At 35.3% G+C, this 20,402-nt stretch overlaps 1 protein-coding gene across 6 annotated transcripts; it reads left to right on the plus strand.

The window, feature by feature from the left end:
- Positions 1 to 27: 27 nt before the first annotated feature.
- Positions 28 to 19,914, plus strand: LOC107920173 (ADP-ribosylation factor GTPase-activating protein AGD4). Of its 6 annotated transcripts, none has more exons than XM_016849720.2 (19): positions 28 to 306; positions 653 to 729; positions 1,171 to 1,271; positions 3,107 to 3,177; positions 4,565 to 4,627; positions 5,690 to 5,734; positions 6,288 to 6,353; positions 12,604 to 12,651; positions 12,761 to 12,856; positions 12,953 to 12,994; positions 13,432 to 13,647; positions 13,765 to 13,893; positions 17,404 to 17,619; positions 17,711 to 17,797; positions 17,927 to 18,169; positions 18,371 to 18,489; positions 18,631 to 18,721; positions 18,856 to 19,322; positions 19,434 to 19,914. In XM_016849720.2, the coding sequence occupies exons 1-19, from the start codon at positions 259 to 261 to the stop codon at positions 19,543 to 19,545; spliced, it is 2,337 nt and encodes a 778-aa protein (XP_016705209.2). In that variant the 5' UTR covers positions 28 to 258; the 3' UTR covers positions 19,546 to 19,914. The 6 variants fall into 6 exon arrangements, with proteins under 6 accessions (XP_016705209.2, XP_016705211.2, XP_016705212.2 ...); XM_016849721.2 differs by having other exon boundaries at positions 36 to 335; XM_016849722.2 differs by lacking the exon at positions 3,107 to 3,177 and having other exon boundaries at positions 33 to 335.
- Positions 19,915 to 20,402: the final 488 nt, after the last annotated feature.

The raw sequence follows: 20,402 nt of genomic DNA on the forward strand, positions 1-20,402 counted from the left end.
AAAATAACGGTATTAGGCTCGGATATTAGTATAATGGACGGAAAAAAAAGTTGGATATATTTAACCTCTTTTTTTTATTTTTAACTGGCATAGATTTTCAATCCGTGGCGCTCCACCAAAAAAGATCTTTTGTTAAACAGGGACAAGTGTTGTTTTTACGTTCTTCTCTTAGTTCCAGCATTTTCATTCTTGGATCCGAGACACTGACCTGAGATTTGTTGTTATTGAATTTGAAAAGATAAAAGAAGAAAATTAGCGATGGCGAACTTTATCAAGCTAGAAGATTCCCCTATGTTTCAAAACCAAGTAACTCCAACATTCACATCTTCATTCTTGTACATTTTCTTTTTTAACTCCAGAATTATATTTGATATTTTTAATTCAATTAATTTCTTAGCCATTCTATCGAATGTACATCATTTCCAATCGATTTTGTATTTACTAAATAATCGGTTCAATCTATCGAATGCAAATCAGTTTAATTGGGTTTTGTATTTACTGGGTAATCGAAATTCGGTTGAATCTGCTCTAATTAGCTATTATTTTTGTATTGCTATACCTAAATATTTTTCATGATCGTGTAGGATTATTGTTATTTTTTGTTTAAATTATGAAATTAAGGTTCTAATACGTTTGTTGATTGATTGATCAGATATCATTTCTAGAGAACACGACTAATGAGTTGAAAGATCGTTGTCAAACACTATACAAAGGAAGTAAAAAGTTTATGTACGTACTTTTTGTCTTTCTATGATCACTAATAGAAGTATTTGGATTTAATTATTGTCAATCATAATTTATTGAGGTTATGTTATTTTTTATTAATACTAAGTTTTTTCTATATAAAATATGGATATTTTATTATTATTATTTTCATTTTTAGTATTAGTTTTGTACCTTTTGATTATCATTTCTCGTCTCTTCCACATGATACTGACTGAAAACATATTCTGAGTGCTCTGAGTTCAACCTGCAAAAGCATCAGCTTTGTAGCAAGCCTTTGAGTTAAATATTTGGTCTCTAATACAAAAGCATCAGCTTTGTAGCAAGCCTAATAACTCCCTCCCCCCCCCCCCCTCTCTCTCTCTCTCTATCTATGCATGCAAGCGCCCGCACACACGCACATATATGTTTATTTATTATTTGGATCTATCTCTATTTCTTTTGCAGGACAGCTCTTGGAGAAGCATTTCATGGAGACAATAGCTTTGCTGATTCTTTAGAAGCCTTTGGTGGTGGACAAGATGATCCCATTAGTGTCTCCATTGGAGGTAGTCAACGTGTCTTCTTATTTCACCTTTTCACTATAGCACCAACCATGTCAGTTGTTTCTTACAAATAAATGTTAACAATTTTGATTAGGTTGCTATAACTTGGGTTCTATTTTACAAGTTCTTTTAATTACTGGGTATAAACACAGATGTCGATTTGACTCGCTTATTTGCGTGCATTTTTTACTAATGGACTACTTTTCTCAAGTAAATTTATGTTGAACAAATGATAGAAAGCCGAAATCTATTTGAAAAATATGTTTTCTGGCTTATTGAACAAATGCAATTGGATAGGAATTGCATTTAAATCGTATGATTTGCATTTAAACCCCTTGTGTTCATCCTTGCTATAGAATAATGTATTTAAAACATAAGGAAAAGACATGTTAGGAGATTCCATTGGGTTGTAGATGATGTTAGTCTCCAAATCACTTGGTGAATAGTTAGAAGTATGCACTTTATTCAGAACGTTAGATCATGAAGCTATCACGTTGAATTGGACCTTGTTTAATTTAAAAAGAGAGGTCTTAGGTTGGAGTGTGAGCAAGATTTGAGCATAAGCCAATACATCTAAGCCCTCCTGCTCACCTCAATATATTATATAGTTCACTAATAGATGTCTCCCCATTTTGGAGTTAAAAGTGAGATGAATTACTTGAGGTTTTAGACTTTTAGGAAAAATTGTTCCAGTAATTTCTTATGAAGTTGTGTGACTAATGTGGAATATATGGTATGAAGACATTCGTGGTTGAATTATATGGATTAGTACAATGGTAATGAGAAGCTTATATAATGGTAATGCGAATACGCAGAATGCTTATTTCCTAGAGGATGTAAGAAAAACCTATTCTACCACACTTAATGACCAATGAAGCTTTTGTGTGTGTGTGTGTCTTTATTTTTGTTTTTTTTCATTTCTTTAGTTTAGCTAAGGAAAGAAGCTACAGGTGTGTTAGCTAAGCTGGGAGGATTTGAGTTCTTTATAACTTGACTAACCTCAAACCCTTGGAAACTGCCCCAAAGTTGAACTTGGAAGATTTTTCGTTAAGCCCAATGACAATGTGTTGATGGTGCCAACAAAATATTTATGTAGATGATCGTTGAAATTATGATATTTGTTCTGTTTTTGCTTGGAACCTTATTTTTAAGAGATTTAATGGCAATGACATACGTCATGTGGAGTTTTTTTTCTAAAAAGAGATGTAGAAAGGGGTCTAAGTTTTAATTTTTTAATTCTCAGATTCATCTGTACTTTTTTTCTTACTAGTACTTTTGTTGGCTACATCTCATTTGGTGGTTGATTTGTCATGCTGGAAGATTATGGGGATACCATGGTCTCCATCAACTTACTATTAGGGGCAACTTTTTAATTCCCTTCATTCTACTAAGCTGCTACATGGGTCGATATATTATAACATCATCCCATTTTGAATTGGTATTTTATCATTCAATTGTTAGGTTAGGTTGTGATCTTTTCACCCTTTTTTGTTTGAGAATCAGTTAATGCTACTTTTTTTTTGGTGGGGGGGGTTCATCTACTTCGCTATATAGCACTTGTGTAAATACCCTCATTATAAGGAGTACTTGACCTGCAACAGATAAAGGAGGATTTATTCAATTACATAATTTGGGTTCTTAAGATATGTGCCCTTGATATTTTCCCCTTTTGTGTCTTAGACAATTTTACGTATCAAAAATTAAAATGTAAAAAGAAAAAAAAGGAGATGAGAATATGTCTGACTTCAAAAATAATGTAGTTGCTTGTGGATAGAATAATCTAGCCGAAAGATTAAAGATTCTACCTCAAAGGAATTTTACATGGTTCCCTTTTGTAGGACCGATTGTGTCTAAGTTCATCAATGCATTTCGTGAGCTTGCTAACTACAAGGAGATGCTTCTTTCACAAGTGAGTATCAATTTACCATTAGAAGAATGCAATTCTTTCTTGTCCAATTGAAGAATATTGGACAAGTAGCTTTTGTCTTATTAATGTTATTCCTAATGTATATGTTTTGTTACTAACAACATTTTATTAGATTTTATTTTCTTAACCAATATTTTTTTGTCCTGTATGATTGTACATGGTTACGTAGTATTCTATGCTTTGGGTATATTTAAATCAGTATTGTCAAAGATGTAAGGCATATTCTAAGCGCTAGAACCCTTATATTGCCTCAAGTGCAAGGCGCAAAAAGGGTGCTAACCTAAGTGAAGTAAAGAGCAATATATGTACATGTACATGAAATTAACTTTAAAGTGTGGTCTAGTTTAGCTACAGCACACATTTCTTTTATTAGTCAATTTGTATGATTTCCTTATGGTCCCTGTCTATAGTTGAAAACTCGAATATTGAGGAGTATAGAGTTTGATACTATCTGTTTCTTACTAGTAAAGGCATATCTAATGAAAAAAGTGAAAATAAAAGAAACTAAAGAGAAGTTCAATCAAAAGGGCACTTTTATTCTTAAATCCTTAAAAAGAAAGCACACATAGACGCACCAGTTGCGTGCTTGAACAAATTGGCTGCACCGAAAATGGTTTGAGGTGCTTTTGTTATCTGTACGAAGACCTTAATAACAATTATTTAGATCTCTATAGGTTACTATGACTGGATATAATGAAGTGATGAGCTTTTAGATGGTAGATATCATGCACCTTTGGAACTTGTATTGAAAAAAGTATATGTATCGCATCAACTCCTTTTCTCCCAAATTTGTGTAACATTCTTAAATTTAGAAGGTGAGCTTCTTGATGGTAGATATCATGCACCTTTGGAACTTGTATTGAAAAATGTATATGTGTGGTATGAACTCCTTCAACTAGCTTTAATAAGGAAATAAGTTGCCATATGACAAGAAAAAAAAAGACCTTTGAATTTGTCATTGCTCAAGACTTATCAGTGCATGTACATATGGTATCTGTACAAACCGTATTGTGACATTAACAAAAGCGGATTCACTGTGGAGATTGTATATTTACTCAAAAAAGCATTCAACATGTTAATTTATATATATGTAATTACTTTATAAATTCTTCATTTTCCATAAAAATGCTTTTGTGTTCGATTGGTTATATTGCCTTGCTTTTTATATATAATAGCACTGGTAGACATTGAATATATTTGTCGTACACGAAAACTGTAATCTTGAGGCCACTTGTTGCATAACTTCAAATAAGCATTTAATTATAGAAAACTTCATATTTGAGATTCCATTTGCCTAAGAGAATAGTTATTTTAGGTGTTCTGTTTGAGATGCTCAATTTTGTATCTGAGATTAGAATACCTATTACAGGTGGAGCACTTGTTAGTTGATCGGCTAATGCACTTTATGACTGTTGATTTGCAAGATGTAAAGGTAAAATTCATTGTTTTTTTTCATGAATTTAGAATTTAAATTGCCATTATCTAGCCCACTTTTGAATGGCTATGAATGTGGATTTAATTCTATTGAAAAACTTAAAAGAAATCAAGACAGTGAGCGAAACTTTTCCCCTTGTGAGATTTTGCATTGAAACCTTGTTCTATGTGCTTACAATGGGGTTGTTAATGGTTTTGACGCAACCCTTTAGCTTTCTTTGTATGTCTTTAAACTTGATCTAGGTGCAGTAGATGACATAGGTTGGACTTTTTCTGTTAAACAACCACTTTGGATTTATAGCAAACTTAATTACTTGTCATGTTTCCTTTAGTGTATTCATGTGTTGTGTTTGAAACAACTTTGAGAGGGCCTAATCTCTGAAATATTTCTTCCACTGTAAGCAACCTTGCACATCACTCTTTTGTGGTCTTTTTACTTCTATGGTTTGCATTATGTTCTCTCTCGTCTTCCCGCCTCCACTTTTTTTTTTCATCAAAGTGGGAATATTATGCTTTTTCTATTATCTATTGCCACACTATCCATCCATGTAGTTTACTGTTAGCCTAAATATTTTTTTCCATTCTTTTATATATGTATCCATGTGTCACTTTTCCTTCCTTATCATCTTGAAAATGGGAGTACTTTCTAGCAAAACTCTATAATCCCCCTGGAATCTGAAATTTATAATGCGAGGAAAGTATAGGACACTCATATAAAAAGAAGATTGAATGATTGAGGCGTGATGTTCTTTTTGTACAAGAAACATTTACAATACTTTTATCCTATTCATGGACAATATTGGATCTAAATGTTCATAATTGTGGAAACAAATGTGAGTAAGATGCATTAAGAGATCAAAATACAACAATCTATATGGTGGGACCTTGGGGGCAGCTAATAAGTCAAATGAGCGAACATAATATTTGCTTTCATTTTTGACAAGTTCAACATTTTTATTAACTTTTCTTCCTTGCTAACTATGTTAGAGTCTTGAGCTAAATTCCTTTTTTTATGCCTTTCCTAATTTGCTTTATAGCTTTTATCCTCCGTCTTTTGCAGGAGTCTCGTCAACAGTTTAACAAAGCTAAATATGCATATGATCAGGTATTAAAGATAATGGAAGCTCCCTTTCTAGCGTGAAGTCATTATTATGATTGGATATTAATGGCAATTTGAATCTCCTTCTCTCTCTCTCTCTCTTTCTCTCTCAATCTTGGAACTGAGTAATTATTAGGTAAAAACATGCTACGTTTATATGTACTACCACTAAGAATACTTGTAAGTCCAGTGTTATAATAGAAATGAAAAACATAAAAACCTAGTCAGCAACTTGATGACATGTTTTCTGTGTTATGGAAACTGAATATTCCTTGCATAAAACAAATATACTGCTAGTTTACTTTCTTTAATATTATGTGGCAAAACACTGATGGGGATGTCTCATCACCTAAATATGTTCTCCAATGGATTTACTAATGCAAGTGCTAAGAATATAAAAGTGATGCAAATATATGTCTTGTGGAAGTTTTAAATAACTATTTTTCCTTTAAAATTTTATGAAAAGCCACAATCAAGCAAAACAATACCATTAAAACTACCGTGCTATTTAATTCCTTTTAGATATAATGCTTTTCACCAAATCATCTTTTACTTCCAGGCACGTGAAAAGTTTGTGTCTCTGAAGAAGAATACACGAGGAGATATTGTTGTTGAACTAGAAGAGGTATGCTCTTTCCTTATGTAATTATTAAACTTTCACATGTTTTTAAGAGGGCTCAAAGATGACATTCTTATCCTATACTCTATAAGTCTCACACTAGTTTTCTCTGCTATACTGAATCTAGTTCACTAGTTTGTACATTTAACTATTGAGTCCGATATCATTTTAGTTTGTAGCTCCCTGTTTTTGAACAATATATCCTGATTTGTTGTGCCTTTTTCTTGACAATTTTACGTGTTTGATTTGCTCTTTCTGCTTACTGTCATCAAATGAAGTACACAGTCTGTTCTTTTTGGCTTAGATGTTCTTGTTGTTTCCAGTATCTAAGAACTCCCACTTTATCTGCATGACAAAAGTATTAGTTGCAATTCTTGAACATTTTATCTAGGTCCCCAAAAGTAAATACATTTTTGTTTCAAGAACTGACAATATAACTAATAAATCAATTCCTTATTGTTGGCCCGAAACACAAGGTATGTGCTTGGAAGGGTGGCTAAGAGAAATATTCACTATCTTCAACACTTACAATAAGTGATCCTAAATCTATCACACACCCGTGACAATTTCCTCACCTTTGTACCTTGAAGAATGATATGCTCACCACTAAATTCACCCGTATGAACTTAGCTTGTAAAACTACAACACAATAGGTTTTACAATCACAATGCACTCAATAAAATGAAATGAAGTTCCTAACTTGAGCAAATTAAGTGCTATATCTCTCTATACAATAACCTACACAAGTCTCTAAATTATGTAGAATATTTCAAGGCTTGCTGACATAAAGAAGATTTATTACAGTACCTATTAAACAACAACTAAATAAGCTAAATACAATATAATAATAACAAACAATGTAAACAATGATTGTTGGCAACTAAGACTTCAACAATCCAATCCAATCCAACTTCTTTGATCCAATGGATTAGATAAGAATGATTCAATTCGATCCAATTCTCCATATATATTTCCTCAAGAGATATGATCTTCATTGATGGGTTAGATACATTCCACAATATCAACACAACCCAACCCAAAAATCTGATTTTGTAAATTGCCAATAACTCATATATGGAAACAATCTCTGTTGGAACATTGACAGCAAAACAAACCAAAGTAGCAAGCAAAAAAATGAAATCAAAGCAAAAAGAAAAGAGAACAGCAGCAAAATTGTAACTGAAGAACATCATGTATTTCATTCAAAATTTGAAATAATATAAGTTACAAATTGTTAACATGACAGTTACCTAATGACATAACTGCTCTCACTTAAGCTAGACTAACACTAACTTGATCAAAACACAAAAGATAAATTGACATTTCAGCTTTTACATCAAGTTCACATCACAAACTTAATCCTACTAACTTTGTAAGTAAATTACAATTGTACTAAACAAAATTACATAGGAACAAAATGAACAAAACAGATTGCTTCATTCGGTCCAGCTTCAGTCTTGCATTCCAAGCAAAGTTGCTGTTGCTGCTTCTGGTCATTTGTTGCATTGCAGGCCAAAGTTTAACACTCCTCCTTGGACTGTATGTAACAAACACCAATTCCTCTTCTTAAAACTTCAAACCTAGTTGCTCTAAATGGCTTGGTCATTATGTCAGCCAACTAAGCTTCTGAGCTACAATGAACAAGGCTGACTTCCTTCGATTGCTCAGCCTCTCTAATAAAATGGAATTTGATCTTAAAGTGTTTTGTTTTACCATGAAACACAGGGTTCTTAGCTATGGCAACTGCAGATTGATTGTCTACCCAAATCTCAGTTGCTTCAGCTTGATCCTCATTTAGATCATGAAGGAGCTTCCTAAGCCATATGGCTTGATTAACAGCTGCTGCAACTGCAATGTACTTTGCTTCAGCTGTGAACTGAGCAACAATTTGTTGCTTCTTCGAACACCAGCAAAAGACACTCGATCCAAGTGTAAAAAAATAGCCAGAGGTACTCTTCATGTCATCGAGAGAACCAGCCCAATCACTGTCTGAATATTCTTCCAGTTTTAGCTCCTTTCCTTTTTCAAACATCACACCATAACTTGCAGTTCCTTTAATGTATCTAAGAACCCTCTTTGCTGCTTTCAAGTAAACCACATCACAGCAGTGCATAAACCTTGATAACAGACTGGCACCAAACATAATATCAGGTCTAGTTGCTGTTAAATATAGCAGACAACCTACCAGGCTTCGATATTGCTTCTCATCAACTCTTTCTTGGTCTCCATTACTGATTAGCTTCTCACCTTGATCCACAGGTGTGCTTACTGTTTTGCAGTTCAGCATGCAGAATTTATTGAGAATTTTTAAGGCAAAAGCATGTTGGCTGATGAATATGCCTTGATCAAATTGATGAACTTCCATGCCAAGTATGTCAGTACTCCCAAGTCTGTCATTTCAAATACTTCCTGCATTTGAGCTTTAAATTCATCAATAAGCTCACTCTTGCTTCCAGCCACAAGCAAATCATCCACATAGAGAGAAACAATCAACAATGTCTCACATTCTGACTTCTTCACATAAAGTGTAGCTTCACTGACACTTTTCTCAAACTCGAGCCTAGACAGGTAAGTGTCAACCTTGTCATACCAGGCCCTTGGTGCCTGCTTCAGGCCATAAAGTGCCTTTCTCATCCTATGCACTTTATCTTCCTCTCCAGCAACTTTAAATCCATCTGGTTGCTCGATGAAAATCTCCTCATTGAGGAAACCATTCAGAAAAGCTGATTTTACATCTAATTGGTGAACCTTCCATTGTTTCTGAGCAGCCAAAGTAAACAGGAGTTTGATTGTATCCAACCTTGCTACTGGAGCAAATGTCTCTATGAAATCAACTCCATACTGCTGACAGTAGCCTTTCACCACAAGCCTTGCTTTGTGCTTGTTCAATGAGTCATCAGCATTGTACTTAGCTCTAAAAACCCATTTAACACCAATGATCTTCTTGTGATCAGGTCTGTTCACTAGTTCCCAGGTGTCATTCTTGTGGATCATCTCCAGTTCTGCTTCCATGTCTTTCTTCCAATGTTTGTCTCTGACAGCTTCTTCAAACTCAGATGGCTCAACTATAGCAACATTGCTTCGTTGAAAAACATCAGCAATGGTTCTGGTGCCTCTCACTGGTGCATCATCAACAGCTTCATTGTTTGAAACTTCTTCTGCTGGTTCAAAGACATATTCTAGTTGACCATCTTCAATTGAGTCTATTTTAGTACCATTCCAACTCCAACCCTTCTCTTCATCATCTCTGCTGACCAGAACTTTCTTTGTTGATGGATCAAAAACTCTATAGCCCTTCTTGGTACTACTATAGCCAACAAAGATTTCTGGAACAGCTCTGCTTTCGAGCTTGGTTCTCTTTTCCACTGGAATATGGGCATAGCACACACAACCAAATACTTTTAAGTGTGATACCACTGGTTTAACTCCATGCCAAGCCTCAAAAGGAGTTTTGTCTTTGACTACTCAAGTTGGCAACTTGTTGAGCAGATACACTGAGGTGTTAACTGCCTCAGCCCAAAATTTGCTTGGAAATTTACTCTGAAATAGCAAACATCTGGTCATATCAAGCACAGTTCTGTTCTTCCTCTCACATACTCCATTCTGTTGAGGAGTATAAACAGTGGTTAGCTAATGGTGAATTCCAGCTTGTTCACAAAACTTCTGAAATCTGTCAGACACATACTCAGAGCCATTATCAGTTCTTAAGGCTTTGATTTTACTACCAGCTTGATTTTCAACCAAAGCTTTGAATTTGCAGAATGTTTCAAATACTTCTGACTTCTGCCTTAAAAAATAAACCCAGCAGAACCTGGTCAAGTCATCTATAAACAAGATAAAATACTTGTTGTCATTGAGAGAAGGAGTTTTCATTGGACCACAGACATCAGAATGCACCAATTCAAGCCTTTCCTGAGCTCTCCATGCACTATCAGCAGGAAAAGGCAATCTAGCCTGCTTACTAAGCTGACAAACCTCACAAACAGAACTAGTGACTTCAACTTTGAACCTGTCATCAACCATATTCAGCCTATGCAACAGATCAAGAAATCTAAAATTAGCATGGCCTAATCTCCTATGCCAAAGACCAGTGCTATCAGCAAGGCTGGTGTAAGCCTTTCTCTCCACTTGACTCACATCAAGCATGAAGCACCTATTAGTCATAGCTATTGTAACTAGCTCCTAACCACGTGAGTCTTGAACATTGCAGCAGCCATTTTTAAAAACTAAGGTATAACCCTTTTCCACTAACTGGCCCACACTAAGCAAATTTTAATCTATATCAGGTACAAAAAGCACATCAGTAATCACTTTGTTACCTGAACCAGTGCTGTTCATCACATTGCCTTTGCTTTTGGCCTCAATCAAGTTCCCATCTCCAATTCTGATCTTTGAGGTAAAGGTTCTGTCAAGGTCTTTAAACAGCTTTTCATCAGCTGCCATGTGGTGTGAGCAACCACTATCCACTAGCCAATCACTTTTGGCTTTTTTTGTGCTAACAAAACAGGAGGCTGTGAAAACATGCTCCTCTTGAGCTTGAAGATCTTCTATAGCTCGAGCCTGTTGCTGAACAGGTTCTTTCTTTTTGTTTTTGCACACTTTCTCAACATTGCCAAACTGTTTACAACTTCTGCACTGAATATCTGGCCTAAACCAACAGTATCTTTCTGAGTGTGTTGTTTTATTGCAGTGAATACATGGTGGAAATACCCTTTTTCCTTCATCTTTCCTTGATTTCTCGCTTTTGTTATGCCAAGGCTTATTGCCTCCCAGATTTGAACTTGAGCCTTCATTGGCTTTTGCTTGGAAAGCACCTTCAGGATGTTCTTCCTGCCTATTTGCTCTCATTTGCTCAAGTGCATACAAGGAGTTTATCAGCTCAGACAGTGAGATAGCTGATAAATCTCTCGAGTCCTCAAGTGAAGAAATTTTTTACTCGAATTTCTCAGGGAGAGTTGTGATGACCTTTTCAACAACTCTGCTCTCACTGAAGTCCACTCCAAGGAGCTTTATGCTGTTGACAGTGGCCATTATCCTGTCTGAATACTGCTTGATGGTCTCAGATTCTTTCATCTTCAGATTTTCAAAATCTCTCCTAAGATTGATCACTTGCTGCTGCCTCGTTTTGTCTGACCCCATGACCTCCTCCTTCAGCTTCTCCCATGCCTGTTTAGGTGAATCACAGGCCATTATTCTGGTGAAGATCACATCTAATACCCCATTCTGCAAGTAGGCCATTGCTTTATGCTTCTTGGAGCACTCTTCACTGTGTTGCCTCATCTGAGCAATGGTGGGATTGGCTCTCAAGGGAGGTGGTTCGACATCATTTTCAATCACATTCCACAAGTCGTGTGCCTGAAGATATGTTTTCATCTTAACTATCTAAATGTGATAGTTTTTTCCAGTGAACATAGGTGGTGGAGGTGGTGTGAAGCTTATCTTGCTGAAACAAGCCCAACAGCTTCGATTTCTTACTTCTCAAAACTTGTTTTAGCCAAAAAACACAACCAACAGCAGAGTCCCTCAAAGACTTGGGCTCATGATACCATTTTTTGGAACATTGACAGCAAAACAAACCAAAGTAGCAAGCAAAAAAATGGAATCGAAGCAAAAAGAAAAGAGAACAGCAGAAAAATTGTAACTGAAGAACATCATGTATTTCATTCAAAATTTGAAATAATATAAGTTACAAATTGTTAACATGACAGTTACCTAATGACATAACTGCTCCCACTTAAGCTAGACTAACACTAACTTGATCAAAACACAAAATATAAGCTGACATTTCAGCTTTTACATCAAGTTCACATCACAAACTTAATCCTACTAACTTTGTAAGTAAATTACAATTGAACTAAACAAAATTACATAGGAACAAAATGCACAAAACAGATTACTTCATTCGGTCCAGCTTCAGTCTTGCATTCCGAGCAAAGTTGTTGTTGCTGCTGCTGGTCACTTGTTGCACTGCAGGCCAAAGTTCAACAATCTCGACTGTTGTAGTTGATCAGAAAGTGGGCACTCGCTCAAACACTCCTTCATCCATTCCATATTTTTCAACACTTATATTAAAGCATGGAATAATAGCTTGGTTTTTGCTATGAAGGCATTCTTTGTTCAAATTATATCATGTCTTCATCATCATCTCATATTTTCTTGTTAAGTTCTAAAGTTATCCATAGAGTACAGTTGTCTTTTCAATAATAAAATTAACATGGCTTGTATTCTGGGTTGGATTGGATTTTGGTTTTGACAGGATCTACAAAATTCAAAATCTTCTTTTGAGAGAAGGCGCTTTGATTTAGTATGTTTACTGCAGCAGCAAGTCTCACTATTTATTTATATTAAAATTGTACTTCCATTTTATTCCGTACTTCATTTGGTGACTTTTCTTTGTGGTTTAAGGAAAACAGGCAACTGCTCTGATGAATATAGAAGCAAAAAAAAAGTATGAGTTTCTGGAATCTATAAGTGCAATTATGGATGCCCATCTTAGATATTTTAAGCTGGTTTGTATTTTCTTTCTCAAAATTTTTGCTAGGTTGAGCTAGTTTTAAAAAGATGTAATGTATGTGGACTGAATATAATTGATTTCTTTCGTATAGGGGTATGACTTATTGAGCCAGTTGGAACCATTTATTCACCAGGTAATGTTTTACCTTTTTCACTTTTTGGTTTGAACCAAAACAAATGAGATGGTGTTGGTTACTACTAACCAATTAACTGATTAATTATTCAATAAGGGTTGTTCCCTCCATGATATTAGAAAGAAGATAATGACATATAGTCAAAGGAATCTATGATTGTTGGAAATTTCTTCCTTTTGTATTATTGTCATCTTGTGTATATTTTTTGGGGATTTACCATGTTAAAGAACAAAATTCTGTCTTCTCTGATGCATATGAATTTATCTTTACCTTGATATAAATTGCATCGCAAATCCAGCTTTGAGATATTTGAATTAAGAATTTCATCCTTTGGATGCAACAGGAGTCATGCATTTCAACTTTTTGTTATATAAATGTCAATGTAATAAATGCATAAGTTATATGCATATCTCTGCCATATGTGCACTTTGTATCAGGTATTGACCTATGCTCAACAATCAAAAGAATTAGCAAATGTTGAACAAGATAAGCTTGAAAAACGTATTCAAGAATTCAGGACCCAAGCTGAGATAGATACTTTACGAGTTTCTAACAACATAGAGCCTTCAACAAATGCTGGTTCTATTCAAGTTGTTGGCATGAATTTAGACAAAAGTGTAGAACCACTCATGTTGTCCTCCATTGAAGGGGAGGTGAGTGCTTGACCTTCATATCTTTTACTTGGGCTATTATTTTCATATCAACATCGTGTTTATTTCATCAATGTTATTACTTGGAGAAATGAAGTACTCTTTTTCATTCTTTTGCAGGTCCAGACAATCAAACAAGGATATTTGTTGAAACGTTCTAGTTCGAGGGGAGATTGGAAAAGAAGGTTCTTTGTACTTGATAGTCGAGGAAGTTTATACTATTATAGGAATAAGGGTATCAAACCAATGGTATGTGCTAACATTTTATTATTATCCTTGGTTGATCATGTCTAGTAATATAGCTTGGAGCAATTTGTCCTTTAATTATGATTATGGGTGAAGGGGAGGTATGCCTGTACCTAGATGTTAGCTTTGATGCTAGCTAATTTATGGTTTTGACAAAATTGATGATGCATTGCAGTGGAAATTAAATGTTTGTATGGTCTTGTTGCCCTATAGCTGTATATAGTCCTCCAAATTAGTTTGTTAAATCCCTCCAATTTAGCTTATCAAGTCCAGAGAACCTTGGAATAAGAATCCCAGATTTCCATACTCCGCTCAAGCTGGAGAACTAATGCTAATCATTTCCAGCTTGAACAAATACGCATCAATTGAGCTCTAGGGATGGGTTTGGATTTGGTAAGGATATGTTTAGTTTGTTGTCATATAAGTGAGTCATATAAGTGTGTATACAACTTCAACATGTACTCTTTGTGTCGACCAATCTCCATGCTTGATGCGATCATAAAGCATTGGCTTTTCGAAATATTAATTGTTGCTTGATTGTCACAACTTCATAGATACTTTGAATTGGAAAATGAAGTGCTTCTAAAAGTTCTCTTAGTTACATTCCTTCATAGATTCCATGAACTAGGGTCAATAAAATCTCATTGCTTTGAGCAACCACAGATTTTTCTTGCTCTTTTGTGTGACAAAGTTCTATGAAAAATTCTATGCTCCTGTTAATTCCTCTTTTTCAAAAATAAGCTTTTTCTTGGAGTCATTTTTAGGTATCTCAATATTTTGAAGTACTTCATTTGGGTTGTTCATAAACTAGATAACTACACTACAAAGATAATTGAAGAAATTGACGAAAAAATAATAATTTGAGGGTTTTGGAATAATGTTTTTGTGTATTAACTCAAGTATTTACATGGGTATATATTCACAACTATATTGAACTACTTAAGTAAATACAATCTTCACAATAAATAGAATAAATAAAATCTCGATAATTTAACCCTAAGAAATCATATCAGCCTTGATTGACAAGGCTATCAATAGTCAATGGTCAACACCCTCCCTCAAGTCAGTGCATAGATACACACATGCCCAACTTGTAGACCAAATTGTGATAAGTTCTGTTGTTGACCCTCTTAGTAAAGATATCGACTAATTGTCGGTCAGATGTCACATGAACTAAGTTCAAAATACTGGTAGTCAACTTCTCTTTAATGAAGTGCCTATCAATCTCAATATGTTTTGTTTGATCATGTTGGACTGGGTTTTGAGCAATATTGATGGCAGTTATGTTATCACAATATAAGGACAGTTTGTTCCCTTCTGACAGCCTTAATCCCTCTAGTAATTTTTTCAACCACAAAAGCTCACAAACTACCTGAGCAATGACTTTGTATTCTGCCTTAATAAGATTACCTCCCACAAGTCTACAACATCCGGATGTTGATCTTCGATCGTCTAGTAACCCAGCCCAATCTGCATTGGTAACTGGTATAATGGGGTTTAAACCAGCAGAATCGCCTATGGAGAGCAATTATAAGCTGCAAACAGGGACTGAAGAGTCAGTGGATAAGGAGAGATACCAAAGCCTGGTTGGAAGATTAATCTCTCTCTCACACATTGGACCCAACATAGCATATTCCATAAGCTTGGTAAGCTAATTCATGCATGATTCTCGAAAATCCCACATGCAGGCTGTTTTTCGCATTCTATCTAAAGTCTGCACCAAGAAAAAGGTCTCCTTTTCTCTAAACATGGTAACCTCCAAATAAATGCCTATAGAAATGCAGATTGAGTAGAATCTCTATATGATAGGAGGTCTACATCTTGGTATTGCACCTTGTTAGAGGAAACCTAGTCACTTGGAGGAGCAAAAAAAAAAGTGTGATTGCTCGATTAAGAGCAGGGGCAGTATATAGAGCAATGACTGATGCTGTTTGTCAACTTCTGTGGTTACAAAAATTACTGGATAAATTAAAACTATTAGAAGAAAAAAATTATCCTTGTACTGTGATAACAAAGATGCCATCGGTATTGCTCAAAATCCGATTCAACATCGAACAAAACACATTGAGATTGATCGACACTTTATAAAAAAAAGGTTGACTACTGGAGCTTTGAGACTAATCCATGTGACATCTGACAGACAGTTAGCTGACGTATTAGCCAAAGGACTCAACAACAGAACATATCATAATTTGATTTGCAAGTTGGCCATGTGTAATATTTATGCACCAACTTGAGGAGAAGTGTTGAATAATTAACAGATTAAGCAAATTCTTAGAGATTAGACAAGTAACTTTTTAGCTAATTGATTATATTTAGGAATCATAAAATATTTTATTTCTTTTTCTTTTCTTATTGTATGTGTATGAATAGCTTGAAAATTATTCTTAAATTTGATAAGAAAGAAATTTTCACTATCTTTCTTCTTTTTGGTTGCCCACTCAATTTCTAACAACAATGAGTATGAGCCTTCGAGGATCGATCCTTGGCCCTAATTTGATAGAGACCTCCAACTTCTTTGGCATTGCTAATCATCTTCCCCGAATGACTATGAGAGGAGGAAAACTTAGCAATACACTTCAAATCTCTAGTAACTTTACTAATTCACAGCCAGTTGCATGTTAACTTTGGAAACAAAAGGACAGCTTGAAGTGTTAATGTGTTGGATATGGTCACTTTCACAATACCAGTCACCTTTGTCAGTGACCCAACGACAATTTTGACTGTACAACTCTTGTGAATTGAGCTGCATTCTTGTAACGATGATACATCACCTATCATGTGGTCTGAAGCTCTAGAATCTGTAGTCCAGGTTGCTGAATCTTCTTCAACATGGTGAGCGGTGAAAGAATACCTATTTCAGCACTGGGTCCTGTAGAGACAATCCTGGTAGCGTTTGAAACTTGGCTGAATATAACAGAACCTTCTGATCCACCAGTGCTCAAAGCTTTCTGACCAGACAAGGTTCCCGATGATTCTAATCCCATGAGGGTTTGGGTCATTAAATTAGTCTATCTCAAATAGCTGACATAATCCTCTGTTTAGCCGTGCATAGTTCTCCAAATTAGTCTATCAGTTCCTTTCAATGTAGCTTTTAATATCCCAAGAATCTTGGAATAAGATTCCCGGGTTTGCACAGGTAGAAACTATTAGGTCCAAGAATCTAATGTTTGATGCAATTTCCATTGTTACTGTAAGAATGGATATATTTACATATATGGGATTGTTTATGTACATATTTGCAACCTGAAAACCCACATAATATTTTTTTAGTGGTTCATTCCTCCCCTAATTGACTATTTGGTTTTAGTGCCCTCTCCTGATGTACATTTATATTTTCACTTTGCTTGGATATGAAGGTGTTTGAATTGATCTGAAATCCAACAAGCATGAAATGAATGCATAGTAGAGTTGGTTCTACGAAAGAAGCATTTCATACATCCTTGGTTTGACTATAAAACTATTTGAAAAATGATTTTGATGAAGCATGATGTTTATCTGCTTTATTCCTAGGGTTATCACCATCAACATACTGGTTCAGCTGGAGACAGTAGTGGTGTATTTGCTAAATTCCGTGCAAGGCATAGTAGGTCATTATCATTTAATGAAGGAACTTTGGGCTCTCGTACTGTCGATCTTCGTGCTTCTACAATAAAATTGGATACAGAGGACACAGATTTACGGCTTTGCTTCAGAATTTTAACTCCACTGAAAACTTACACATTACAGGTGATTTACAGAGGACACATAGCCTTGTGACTTTATAACAATGTTTTCTTGATGATGATTGTGTTGATAAGTTTTGTCGCTGGTTGGCCAGGCTGAAAATGGGGTAGATAGAATGGACTGGGTTAATAAAATAACTGCAGTTATCGTATCTCTTTTGAATTCTCATATCCAGCAGCAGGTTCTTTAATTTTTTTTTCTGCTTTTAAAGCCACAGTTTTGCATTTGTAGTGATGTGAAATGCTCTAATTGTCATCAAATTGCTGCTAATAGTGCTTTGGTTGTCTGTTGTGGCTGCATCTGAAAAAAGCATGTGGAGATTCCCAGACCTCCTTCTAATGTTACATCACCTAATAGCCATGGTACTTCGGAGATTGAACAAACAGGCTATAGAGCAGAGCCCATCTCTTCAGTCCTCAGAAAAATTCCTGGAAATGATGTTTGTGCAGAGTGCAGTGCTGCTGAACCTGATTGGGCATCTCTTAATCTTGGCATACTGTTATGCATTGAATGCTCAGGTGTTCACCGTAACCTTGGTGTACACATCTCAAAGGTGCAATTTATTCTTCAAAGAAAAGAAAGAACACCTCATGGTCTTCTTGGTTATTAGTTTGTAGTTCTTAATCTTTATTTGGTTTTCAACATGTTAGAAGAACTGTTAATGGGAAGGAGGATGGTAGAAGTAAATTGATATCATGATATTAAGTTCATTTTAAGAGTCTTAAATAAAAGATTACTCTTTTTGTTTGTGCAGGTGAGATCTTTGACATTAGATGTCAAAGTGTGGGAACCTTCAATTGTGGAATTATTCTGTACTCTGGGCAATGGTTATTGTAACTCTATATGGGAAGGTTCACTCCTTAAGAATGAGAGGTAAGAGTTTCCCCCGGCTAATAAGAACATCAAAATATGCTACTAACAACCATTTCTTCATTACTAAAGAATGAGTTTGAGGAAATTGATGATTTATACAATAATCTGCTTTCTATTTCCTGCTAATGTAATTCACTGCAGCGTGGATGAACCAAAGGCTACAAGCACATCAGTACCAAAACCATGTGCCAAAGATGTGATTTCCCTTAAAGAGAAATACATTCATGCTAAGGTATTTAGTTGATCTTTCTTTCTCTTCATGTCCATGCAAATGCTGATTAGATAAGCCTTTCACCTCTTATGCTATTATGATATGAAGCTGTGATATCTAATACAAAACCTACCTTTATTCCTTCTCCTAACCAGTATGTAGACAAATTGCTGATCATCAAAGATGCACTACAACCTGGAGATCCTCCTAATTTGACCAACATCTGGCAAGCAGTTAAGACTGATAATATACAAGAAGTATATCGTCTACTTGCAATATCAGAGACCAACATTGTAAATACAACATTTGATGATGCTGTTAGCATTGAGTTGTATCACCATGTTGTTGATGCACAAGACTCGTCTCTTGAGAGCCAGAAAGAGCAAAAGGAACAGCATGATCCATTGGCCTGTCAGAGAATAAAGGATTCTAATGACCCGGGGAACTGTCTACAAGGTTGTTCATTGTTGCATCTGGCATGCCAAGGTGGGAACTGTGTGATGCTTGAGCTGCTGCTGCAGTTTGGTGCTGATATAAATATGCGCGACTTCCATGGAAGGACTCCTTTGCACCATTGCGTTGCGCTAGGGAACAACTCATTAGCAAAGCATCTACTAAGAAGGTAAGCTGCATAGGAAAACTGCAACTTCAGACAAATAAATGATAGCATCAAAGTATACTTAGTACTTTCATCTCTTGTAAAAGTGGTTTTAATTTTGGCAAAACTGTGCAGAGGAGCAAAGTCTTCAATTACAGATGAGGGGGGATTAAGTGCATTAGAAAGGGCGATGGAGAAGGGAGCAATTAAAGATGAGGAACTGTTTATTCTGCTGAATGGAAGCTAGTGAAACAAACATGGTTTTCCCCAAACTGGTAAAAGCCTGCTTCTCTCCCCTGATTTTCTCTTACGTTGGCCATTGTTGTTGCCTTTATATAAGCATAAAAAGAGCGTTATGTCCTGTTGGCATCATTAAGTAATGTTTTTTTTTTTGTTATAATAATTAAAACTTGATGTATTCGAGAGATAATTGTTGGAAGCTTCCCCTTGTGCTTGATTTTCTTTGTTGATTGTATTTGGCCTAAATTTCATTAACATAGTTTCTAAAACTTCAGGGCTAAGTCGAATGCGATTGTGAATGCTAGAGCCAATTTTCTTGGTTGTTTCCTAAATTGAGTTACATTTCTATTCAAATGCTCAATAATTCTGCTTGTAAGAATTGGATTAGCAGTCGAAACCATTAATTTTTGGTTTAAAATTATAAACAATAGAAAATTCATAATATATATAATAATTAATAAACACAAATAATAATTCAAGCATTCATTTTATAACTTTAATCTGGTTTAAACGGTTTTTTAGTTAGTTTGGCTGTTCTTTTGTCGGTTCCCTGGCAAAAGTATCAGGGAAGCCCCTGTCCCTAGGGGTGGAATGCATTTCAATCCCTCTACTGAAAATGGGCAAATTAACCTTATCCATTTCGAAACCTACGTAATTGAATTTGAAAATAAAAATGAAAATCTAACTCTAAAAGGAACTTTTGTGCTTATTCAAAGCTGCTGAATCAATTTCACCTTGAGAGGTTATGGCATGTAAATAATAGACATTCGATGAATGTTAGGACCCTCCTACGTACACAACACTGAAATGATTCGGTTAATATCATCTTTCTGATATTTGGTTTAGGCATGTGCAATATGATTG

Source organism: Gossypium hirsutum, chromosome D13 (genome assembly GCF_007990345.1).
Source record: "Gossypium hirsutum isolate 1008001.06 chromosome D13, Gossypium_hirsutum_v2.1, whole genome shotgun sequence".
Classification (NCBI taxonomy): domain Eukaryota; kingdom Viridiplantae; phylum Streptophyta; class Magnoliopsida; order Malvales; family Malvaceae; genus Gossypium; species Gossypium hirsutum.

Coding starts and splice junctions, on each gene's coding strand:
- LOC107920173 (XM_016849720.2), top strand. CDS start 259: ATGGCGAACTTTATCAAGCTAGAAGATTCCCCTATGTTTCAAAACCAA. Junction 12,652..12,760: donor AGAGAAGGCGCTTTGATTTA/GTATGTTTACTG, acceptor TAAGGAAAACAG/GCAACTGCTCTGATGAATAT. Junction 18,170..18,370: donor TTGGTGTACACATCTCAAAG/GTGCAATTTATT, acceptor TTGTTTGTGCAG/GTGAGATCTTTGACATTAGA.